General features: G+C 35.9%; 1 protein-coding gene across 1 annotated transcript in view; it reads right to left on the bottom strand.

Moving 5' to 3' along the window:
- Positions 1 to 11,805, bottom strand: part of TBC1D31 (TBC1 domain family member 31) — a 55,250-nt gene that overhangs the window by 28,544 nt on the left and 14,901 nt on the right. Inside the window, exons 5-8 of the mRNA XM_011360825.2 lie at positions 6,207 to 6,358; positions 3,035 to 3,194; positions 959 to 1,159; positions 604 to 610 (exon numbers count right to left, since the gene is read on the bottom strand). Of these exons, the coding sequence (XP_011359127.1) occupies positions 604 to 610; positions 959 to 1,159; positions 3,035 to 3,194; positions 6,207 to 6,358 (520 nt within the window). The remainder of the gene's footprint in view (positions 1 to 603; positions 611 to 958; positions 1,160 to 3,034; positions 3,195 to 6,206; positions 6,359 to 11,805) is intronic.

Here is an 11,805-nt window from a genome sequence, read left to right as displayed (position 1 = left end):
CCCTTTGAAATGAAAGGCTCTTCCTTGTTCAAAGGAAATGAGCAGATAAGGTATCTCAGGCTTTCTAAGTTCTAAATACGACTCAAGTACAATGACTTCCACAAGGTATTTAAATGTTTGAGACCATTATTGCTGAATGTTCCCTTAAGGAGTAATTAGCCCAGACTCAAATCAAAGACAAAGTGAATGTGTGATTAAAAAAAATTTTTTTGAAATCAAAGTGTCGATTCCTTTCTAATGAGGACAAGGAACAAGGAATATCCCATATGTCCAAATGACACATTCGATGTTTCCATGCTTTAGTGTCATAAAAAGAGCGGACAAGATCAGTCTGGACTTAATGCAATGGGCCAAAGGAAGGAATCCACTAAAGTAGTATGATGTTAGGACCGATGATGAAAATATTATTTTAGAAAAATGCTACATAAAAGATGGATGGATGGGCCGGGCAGGCGCTGAGGGCTCTGAGTTTTGTACACCTGTTTAAATTACTGTTATTCAAGAGCGGTTAACGAGAACTAAGACGAGGATGGCTAATATGAATGGAGAACAGGCAGCACATACACAGATTTTTCAGACTTAAGAAATGACATGACTTCATACTGACCAGCTTTAGGAAACAAAGGAGCAGGAGCGGTCAGTGTTTCAAGGTTTCCAGCCCATGAGACAGAAAGGGAAAGGCTGGAACTGAAGGCCTCTTCTGGGAAGGTTAGGAGGGGCGCTTTGCATGGGATAGGGACACCAAATAGATGCCCTTTAGGAAGACAGAAATATAAGAAAGGAGGATCAATGAGAAAAATCAAGTCTGGAGATGTGGCTTTGGGAGTAAGATCAAAAAAAATATATCCAGAAAAATGGATAAAGTCCTAGGAAGTTAGAAGATCTTACCATAAAGATTTTATTTTTAATGATACATTTAAATTTAAAAAAATTTGACGTTATTTACTTGAGAGCATACCTTATTTATTTCTTGCGTTAAAGCCTGAACTGAATATATGTTCAGACTTCCATTTTCCATAATAGATGCAATGTACCGTCCATGAGGGCTAATTACTGATGAGCTAATTCCTTCATCAAGGCTCCCGATTTCAAAGAGAAGTTTACAAGTCTGTATATTGATAAATCTCATTATACCATCTTGACTTAGCACTCCAAGAACCTAAGAATAGAGAAAAAAATGAGTTCCTAAAAACACATTTAAAAATCAAATGTCTCGAACTACACACACAAGTGTGTATGCATCTATATGTGTGTATTTATATATGTGTTTTTTTTGAGGGGAGGACAGTCGGGGAGATTATATACACGAAGAGCTGTTATATATTTTGAAATCCCTAATTATGGCCCATGGAGGTGTGCCCTGCTCAGGTCTGGATAAACCTGGCTTTAACCATAACAAGCAAGGAGCCCATCCTGGGGTACTATGGAAAGTCACCGAAGACTCCCCCTTTCCCACAGGCAGGCCACACCTCCAGCAATCCCTACAAAGGGAACAGAGATGATCAGACAATTCTTAACTTTGACCTCCACAGCGGCTGTCAGAAGCAGGGTGGGTGGAGGGTCTGTATCCCTTCTGCATTCCCACGGGATGATCAGAATTAATATCCATCCCGCTGCCCCAACACACCCGTGTCTCAGTGAGGCTCCCCACTGTCCATCCGCTTTTGGTGTTGTAACTAACATTTGCGGAGTGGAGCAGGTCTGTGAGGTGAAGGATAGTGAAAGGATAAGAGGAAAGCTAGTCTTTTAAGGCGAAAAAATAAATTTTAACTCATAATTTGCAAAAATTAAAAACATGTACTAAAAACGATTAAGCAAGTAAACCCCTCTGCTGCCTTATCTATGCATAGATTTTTTTCCCAGAGCCAGTGGCTGCTAAGCGGTGCCACCGTGTGATTGCTTGAAAAGCTAATGTCCGTTGTATGAAAGACTGCAGTCTGGAGGTAGTTGGAGGCAGTTGGAATGTGACAATTGAAAAAGCACAGTCTTCCACTGATCAGGTTGTAGGAAACCCCCTCATCTACAGCTGACGCGACCCTCTCCGCAGGGCAATTTGGCAAGGTCTGTCAAAATTACAGATGCAGACAACACTGATAACCGCTGTTTCAATTCTGGGGTTTTATCCTACAGACAGGATGTGCACGGAGTTATTCAGTGCAGCATTATTTGTAATAGAAAAGGATAAAAACAGGTCAAGTGTCCAAGAATGAAGTTCTATAGTGACATCGAACTACCTTCAAGGCAAATTAAGTGAAAGAAGCAAGGTGCAAAGCAGTTTAAAAAGGTGGGAAAAACATAACAACAGTGGTTTGGAGAGCGAATAGCTGGGAAAATGGGGGAGAAGTAAGAGATTTTACTGTGTGCCTTTTATACTTTTTATTTTCAACCATGAGAATATGTTACCTATTGATAAAATACACACATACAGATATCATTCGTGAAAGTAAAAGATCCCATAGTCCATTTAAAATACAAAAGTTGGGGTCTGACTATATTCAACTATTAAAAATAAAAAGGTGTGTGGGGCGAGGGAGCGGGGAAGCACTTTGAAAGCTAAGGTGAGATACAAAGAAAAGCGTGTGTCACAGGATTAGGGGAACGGACCAGTTAGAGCAGACAAGACATAGTACAACAAAGTGAGAAAATTTTAGTTCTTGTCCACCTTTAATAATTACAATTAAAGGGGTGTTGAGAAGTCATATGATGTTTCTGTGCTTTAGTATCGTAATTCGTAGAATGCGCAAAGAATTTTTTAAGGATCAAAGAAAAAATAATATGCTCGAGCATCCTGTCAACCATGGAGTATGGCGCAAATTTAAAGTATACTGATTTTAGAAAAAGGGCACTTTGTCAGTAACATACAGTACCTAAAATTTAAAATCTTTTTCAATTTTAGCCTCTTCACAACAATGATATACGAACAATTTCAAATCCCCGTAACAATCAGGGTACCAGTTAAACGAGAGAGCTATTATAGTGCAGAAACTGACGTGACTCCTCGACGAGTAGAATGTCCTGCATTTACGGCACTAACCTGATTAGAACCAGCATCGAAACTATCGGGCAGAAATTCTAGATGGCGCACAGCTCGAACCTGAGTAGGCATCTGGATAATTCTGAAGAGCTGCTTGGCTTCCAAGCACCACAGATGAAGGTGATTTGATTTGCCCCCGGCGGCCAGGATTCGGCCATCTCTACGTAACAGAAAGGTGAGAAGTTAAGACCAGACGAATTGTTTATAGCAGCACTGTCCAACAGAATCCGGTATGAAGATGGAAATGTCCCGTATCTACGCTGTCCAATACGGTCACTACCGGCTACATGTGACTGAGCACTTAAGTAGGGCTAGTGCTTCCGAGGAAATTAGTTCTTAATTTCATTTCATTTTTTATTAAATGGTCCCATGCACCCAGTAACAACCACATAGGAAAGCTCAGGTTTACAGGATATATATTTTTTACCTATTGTGCTAAGAAACAAGCTTAACAGGTATTTGTTTGATGACTTGCTTGGGGGCTTTCTGAGTACATTTAGATTTTATAGTGTAATCTCAAATTCACCACTATCCAACTTCCTATATTTCACACATGATTATACTGAATTGGTACAGCACTGCTATATGAAAAACTAAAAAGCGCCAACTTTTTTCCTGCTCAAAGAAAGCTACTTTATGTTTGTAACGTACAAAAAGAATAAGCTGTATTGACTTGCAAGGTTACTGTTCATTCCTTCACCAGACTTGTACAGTGTCCACTATAAGCCAGGTTTCATTCTAGGTTCCAAGGACACAGTGATGAAGAAGACATATAAGATCCCTGCGCTTATGGGATTTTCAGTCTAAGGAAGGCAAACAAACAAATAAATGAACTTGATCTCAGCTGACAAATTCTATAAAGAGCTATAAAATGAGGTGGTGCAGAGCTGGGAAAGGAGGAAGGTCTGCTACCCGAATCAAGAGAACAGGCCAGGCATGCGACGCAGAGCAAGAATTCCAAGCTGGTCAGTATTCCAGACTGGGCGGGACAAAAGCGCCGAGAAAGGAATAGGGTAGATAAATTCTAAGGAGTGAGAAGCCACATTCAAGAGTGGCGGGAACAGTGTGAGGAGGAGGAGGAAATGAGAAGAGCAGAGAGAGAGGCCTGGGCCAGATGACAAAAGGCCTCGGGGGAATGGTGGGGACTTTGGATGACATTCTAAGGGCAGGGGAAAGCCTGAATGATTTAAAGAGATCGCTCTACCTGCTCTGTAGAGACTGACTTCAGGAAATGAGACTGAAAACAGGGAGACCAAATGAAGGGGCTATTAGAGTAGTCTGAAAGAGACCGGGGTAATAGCTGTGGCAATGGGCAAAAAGGTAGACCGATTCAAGATGTACTTTGGTAGAGCTGATGGGATTTACTGATGACAGAAGAAAAGGGTGAGAGAGGAAATAACACCTATTTCGTAGCTCTTTTCACTGAAAAGACCTGGAAAAAAAATGACCAACCCAATGAGTACTCGTCATCTACATTAGGTCTCGAAATATCATTTCCCACTAAAATGAACCCAGGCTCCTAAGAGAAATGACCAATTCAAAGTTTGTGACAGAAAATGTACAAGGTAAGCCAGGAACATCTTGTCAGACCGCAAAGAATGAAAGCAGAAGCTCTAACAGACAACTGGGAGTTATGTCAAAAGGGTTCAAAGCCAACTTGAAGAGGATGCCGCTGGTCAATGATGAGAGAAGTGATGAGAGCATCACTAAGAATAATTTAAAAAATTTTTGATAAATTTGACATGTTATAATTTGTAAATTTAAGGTTTATAAAGTGTTACCTTGATACATTTAGAGGTTGTAATATGATTGGCACTGAAGCAATACTGATCACATTTTATCATTACAGTACAGTAGTATTGACTATATTACACTGTGCATTAGATCTCTATAGCTTATTTGCTACTTGTTACAAGTATGTACTCTTAAACACCATCGGTCAAACCCTCCACCCCCCATTCCCTGATAACCACCATTTTACTCTCTGCCTTTAAATAGGTTTGACTTTATAGGTCCTTGTCTTTGAGAATAACTTTTAATGAATTAAATCATGCCGACTATATTTAAACCCATGAGTTTACAAAGATTAAAGACAAAAAGCTTCATTGGCCATTTTGGGTAGATGCCATTAAACTAATTCATTATTTTGAAAAAAATTTTCTTAAAAAGAGGGGGAAATCAAGCATTTATTCTGTTTTTCCTTTACAAACTATAAAGTAACCAAAGAGATGATGAGAGCAAATATCTTTCCATAGAAGGTTTCTCGTTAATAAGGGAAGAAGGAATGACAGAATTAGAATAGCACCTCTAATGAATACTGTAGCACCTCTGATGAATACTAGATCTAGGTTACAATCGTCAGTGATGACTAACATCACAAGAGAAAGAATTCCATGTTCCTCCTGACAAAAGTACACAAACTACAAAATGTCTTGTTGCCCCCAAATCAAAACTGACACACCTCCACTTTATAGAAAATGTAGGTGCAACCACTTTACAGAAAATATAGATGAGACTGGATCATGTTAAATAACACCACAGGGATGCAAAGAGTAAAATCCAGAATATAGAAAATTCTACAGGACAAACAACCAGCTCTTTAACAAATAAACTGTAAGAAAAAAATAAAGAGAGGGAAATATTAACCAAGATAATGTGTGAATCTTGTTTTTTTCCTGATTTGAGCAAACCAACCATGAAGAACAATTATTAGACAAAGAAATTATTAAATCAGGAAAATGTGAATAATGACTAGACGTATGGCAATATTAAGAAATGATTATTTTCTAAAAGTGTGATAATAGTACTATGGTTATATTTCAAAAAGGGTCTTTTAGACACACATTGAAATATTTATGGATAAAATGATATGCTTGGCTTTGCTTTAAGACAATGCAGTAGAGAAGTAGTAAGTGGAGTTATAAATAAGAGTGTCTATTAATTGATGATGATTATAGCTAACGAGAGTACTATAATTAGGACTTCATATCCTTTTATATTTTTATGTATATTTGAAAATTCACACAATAAAGTAAAAAAAGTTCTATAGATCTATGTAAGTTTGAAGGAAACGTTTTCCTCATATGACAATAAGATACTGAATGAAAATTTGTAAAATTTTACTGGAAGTTAAATTTCTTAAAAATTCTCAGTGTATTAAAATGCACATTACCTGGTCACAGCAAACACTTTGTATGACATACTAGAGCTTTCGGGTGGGGCCGGCAATTGATATTTGCAAAAAAGAGTGTCGCATTCCCAGGCGAATATGGAATTGTCTTTAAAGCAGCTGAGGATGGTATTGTTCAAAGGCAGAAAGAAAACCTAAAAGGCGGGAGAAAAAAGCGATTGTTCACAAAGGCCCATACAGCCCTCGCTCAATTTAAAATGATCCAAGTAGCCCATTTTCCTTTTTAAAAATTACTTTTTCTTAAACTAGAGAAAAACGCATTTACAGTATTTGACAGGGGATGATAATAGTGATATTTCACATACCAGTTTAAACTAAAAAGGAAAAGTGAACTTTAAATAAAAAATAGGTTAATAATAATGACTGGGCAATTCATAAAATACTGAGGAACAGTTTAAAAATATTTACCCTTATAAAAGATTTCAATGAAAATAATGAGATACCATTTTATGTGTACCAAATTTACTGAAAATCATATACACATATGTATATACACAAACTATACATATATTAGTATATGTATTATAACTATATGCTAATATAAACACTATATTAAATACAAACTACTAATAAATGTTAAACATGAAAAGTTGGTACAAGTGTAGGAAAAAGGCACTGTGACATACTGCTGTTGCCAGTAAAAACTGGTCAGAAATATTGTACAATGTATCTCAACAGCCTTAAAGATGTGTATCTCTTTTGAACGTCAATCTGCTTCTCAGAGTTAATCCTTTGGAGGTGGGGGAAATCAGCAAAGTACTTCAAGATAAATGTATATAAATGTTTGTTGAGCATTATTTATAAAAAAGTAAGAAGTTCAAAACAAATACATATTTTATTAGAGATTTAATTTATTTAATGGACAAGGGAGACTGAAATTGATAGCCAAACTGCAAATATCATTCAGTTAGTCTCCTCATTTCTCTTTTCCTATTACATAAGCACTAAACAATGCTTGCTTCTGATAATATTAAATATTAACTTAATATTAAATTTTGTTAAAATCGACTAACATCATCTCCTAAGAGGTCCAATGGCCTCGAATGTAATTTTGCATTCCATCTGTGTAAAACAGAAAGGGAAGGAAGAAAGGAAGAAAGGAAGGATTAGGAGAAAAGAAAATGGAAGAAATCAATACCCTAAGGACAAACTATCTCTGTCCATCTTCTCAAAATAAATCCGCTCAAACAGCTTGAGACAGTTCACACGGCTGTTGACTCTTGGTTACATCTTTAGCTATTTATTCTTTGAGTCTCATCCAGAACAGCCCTAATTTGATTTGTGGCCTGTCTCCTCCAGGGAAAGGCAAGGCAAAGTCTCAGACATGTGAGCAAAAAAAAAAAACCAAAACAACTTATTGTAACACTTTATATTTGAACATATTTGTCATTGTTTCTACTGGTGTGTCTTTACAAGCTTTATTATTTTTTAAAATACATGACTGTTTCTGAGTTGGAAAGAGAGCAGCGGGGACTCACTCGGAGGCAGGGCACCTTCAAGAATTTGTGGCCTCTCATTCTGATCCCTAAGTTGTCACACACCTTCACAATCTTACTAGCTTAAGAAGGAAGCCTGTTTTTTCTTGGAATGCGACATTCTTTAGGGGCAAAGTGTTCAGCATCTTTAACCCAGTTAGGAGTGTCTGATGAGCATTTAGAATCTGAATGCAACGGTCATCACAGAAACGAGAGAGAGCAGGCCAGAATGACTCCAGGGGAAAAGCAGGATCGACGTCTGATCTAGCATGGCCTTTCCTAGTGTTACAAAAGTAACAGGTTCATAAGGCACCTATATAAAACACTTCCACAACCTTGCATCTAATTTGTGTTACTGGCCCGGCCTATTATATACATACAGTTAAGAAATGATTCTAATAGTTAATGATATTACTATATAAATTTCAGGGGATTGTAAGCCACAATTTTCCTAGCAATAGTTGCAAGCTGTTTTCAAAAACTCTGTTTTTCTCATATACATATAGAGCCTCTTTGTACAATAATAGCGCTAAAAAAAATCCCCATAATACACACACACATAATACACTATGAAACACACTAGTTAGTTCAAATAATCTATTCAGAATTAATACTAGTAAGGCAATAAAAAATGCTAGCTCAACTACTACCCTTGCCTGATCTAGCTCCTCACTTTTGTCCTTGGCCCACTTTGCAAAGACGATATCTGGAATATTTTTTGCCAAAAGATTCAGTAAGACATTTATAATATGAAGGTCATATAGAAAGAATTTGCAATGAATATATTATAATTTATAATGAATGCATTGCTTTAAAACCGATGTCAAAAAGTGACTTAAGATTTTTATTATAATTAGCAATATTCTTCTAGAAAAGTAATAAAGTTTATTCCTACTGGGAGAAGCAAAGCTTAAAAGTTGATGAGCATCGACTGCTATTTTAGGGAAAAAGATGTGATATATTATTGCCTACATGATTATTCATTACTAGATTTGTGATTTTAATTGCCAGGTTTTAATGATTATAAAATTGTTCCTAATGAATCATGTCATTATTTAGATAGTGTCATCTCTTGACAAACATAAAGAGCTTACAAAAAAACTTCAAAATCACTAACCAAATGTACCTTTTGGAGGACCGAGTCTAAAGATAGGGCTGTAGTTTTTTCTTACGTGAAAATCCTATGATCTCCAATTCATTTCTGAAAAGTACGTGAGCTTACAGAGACTGAATCAAGTTCTGTAACACACTCTTTGTTAAATGTTTTCTGATATCCATCACAAAACCGTTTCCGATATGTACTGAACCACAGTAATCAGAAATCCCAGGATCTATTCCCAAATCCTAACAAAGAGCCAGCTAATCTACCTCCAAGCACCAACAAAAGAATCAAAATTTAATAATATGAATAGGTGTAACTGGTTTACCCGAGAGGTAGCACGGTGTAATGGAATGACTAAAGTCAGTCAGGCTGGGATTCAAACTGTACCTCCTTCATAAGCTATGCGACGCTGTGCATGATACTTACTGTTTCTGAACTTCAGTTTCCCCATTTGTTCTATGAAGATAATAGTATCTACCTTTTAGGATTATTTAAGCTTAAAAATAACTCACCGAAGTGTTAGGTACATAGTAAGTACTCAACAACTGGTATCTATTACTATTAATATTAATAACTGCTATTGCTAGGTACAAAAACCAGTGGAAAGATGTTGGAATGGTAAGTTCTTCAAAAACATTTTGCAATCAAAGGTCCATAGTTCTTTATCTGAAGCCTAGTTTGTTCCAGGATTCAGAATTATTTCCAATTTGAGAAAGGTACTATGACGCATATTCTATAACATTATGTGGAACCCTTAGGTGACCTGGAGCGATACCCCATACTCAAACATGTTACTATTTCATCTCATGTCAATTCAGTTCAGGCTTTGCTGCTAAATGAACTGAGGTCAGAACAAGTTAAATGACATAATAGTAAGACAAATCCAGAATGTGGGGCATTTTCCAAGACAAGTGGTCTGGTCTCTCTCTCAAAAAAAAAAAAAAAAAATTGTCATGGGAAAAAAAATGGAGAAAGACTGTTTTAGATTAAATGAGCCAATATAAAATGAGACCCAGAATGTTATCTGTCACCATGTGTCATCAAGAAAAGAAATCACAAGAGTTCTATTTAAAGTATAGAATCAGAACCTGGGATAAAAATACAGGTTTAGTAAAAACTTGGTAAGAATAAAAGTTTTACTTCAAGATTAGTTGACGACTATCTCCTGTTTTCGACAGAATAAGCCAGAATGGCAGTATCCGGCCCACTTCCAGTTCTTGAACAGCCCAGGAGTTAAGAGTGGTTTTTACATTTTTAAATTATTTCATTTTAGATGGTTATGTAAGTGTACACATAATAGCCTCAATTTTGCTCTTGGCCTGCAAAACCAAAAATATTTACTAGCTGGTTTTTGAGAAAATATTTGCCGGTAACTTACAGACTAAGCTGTTTTATTATTTTAGAACAACATACTTATGTGCACACTGCATACTGTACATACATTTAATAAATTTATTTATATACATTACATACATACATTTAATTTTATCTTCATATCACTAACATTTGAGTTCTATTTTTTTAAACTAAAATGTCTAAATGTCCAAGCAAGGTTAAAATTGGCAACTATCCAGTGTATAACTAATTTTAATTTCATGGTAAAAAGAACAGATGATTTTTGCGTCATTGTTTCATAATTTGGTTTCCATTGTGGGTTCAACTCCTAGCGCTCTCTTCTTTAGAATTTAAAATTCAATTTAAGCATTAAAGCAATTAAAGGAGAAACAACCTACTAAGACATTTGGCATAAGTCCCTGATGAATAAGCTGGCTATAACTCTTATCTATTTTTAATTATAAAAGGCAAACTAAGTAACTCTGGGATTTCCAGAGAGACTACAAAATAAATTTTTGGTTGACATGCACTGCTGGCTGCTCATGTTAATAACCAAGAAATTAAAAGCAATACTGCATGTATTATATAACCTGAAGCAAAATAATTAATCACAATGAGACTCATACAATCCTGAAAATAGTATTTAGCTAATAAAATAGAAAAAATTAAACCTTAAAAGCAAAAGAATGGTTTTTTAAGTGATTTTTTTCAAGTGTATATTCTATGTACAATATAATACTGATCAGTGATAAAAAGACACAAACTATTGATACACACAACATAGATAAATCTAAAAAACATTATGCTGAATGAAAATAGCTTTATACATACCATTACGGACTAGCTCCATTTATGTGAAATTTTAGAACAAAACTAATCCGTGGTGAAAAGCATCACAGTAATGCTTACCTGGGAAGAGATATGACAACACTTTCTGGGATGAAGGTAATGATAGGTCTGAACAGTTTACCAACGTGTATGTATTTGTCAAAACTTAACAAATGAATACTTAAGATTTATGCATTTCATTATATACAAATTTTACATCAACAAATACTGAACCCTACTCAATGAAATGCAAGCTTAAGTATTTATGGGCAATATGGACAAGTATAATGACATTGGCAATTTACTTAAAAATGAAAAAAAAAAAAAAAGAATTAATGAACAGAGGGGCAGAAAGATGGTTAGATCCATAACAGTATAGTAACATAAAGGAAAGTCTAGTACAGAAACATGTTAATAGCAGAATCAAGATGGTGGATATACATGTACTCATGGTACAATTCTTACAGATCTGCTGTATGTTTGAAATTTTTCATAACGAAATGGTGGGGGTTAAAAACTACAATGAAACCAATCAGCTAAATGAAAACTATCAACTTGCTAAAGTTGAAGTTACATATTATAATAATAATTTAAAAAGAAAATCCCAGTAAGTTATAAATTGTAGCCACAGGCAGCATCTTCAGTTCTTTCAGTCACTTTGCTTTGCTTGTTGCTAAGTTATGAGATGAGAACATAGGCACGTGGGACGAAGTGCATCATTATTTACATCATCTATAAATTCTGCTGACCAAGGTAGTAGCCTGAGAAGAAGGGACCAAGATGTCCCCCCTCACTGACCTTTTGTATACCCACAGACTGGAGAATATTCAGTTTCCTCTTT

This window comes from Pteropus vampyrus, unplaced genomic scaffold (assembly GCF_000151845.1).
Source record: "Pteropus vampyrus isolate Shadow unplaced genomic scaffold, Pvam_2.0 Scaffold59, whole genome shotgun sequence".
Lineage (NCBI taxonomy): Eukaryota > Metazoa > Chordata > Mammalia > Chiroptera > Pteropodidae > Pteropus > Pteropus vampyrus.
The sequence above is the reverse complement of the archived record's forward strand: the minus strand, read 5'-3'. Positions and strand labels throughout refer to the sequence as shown.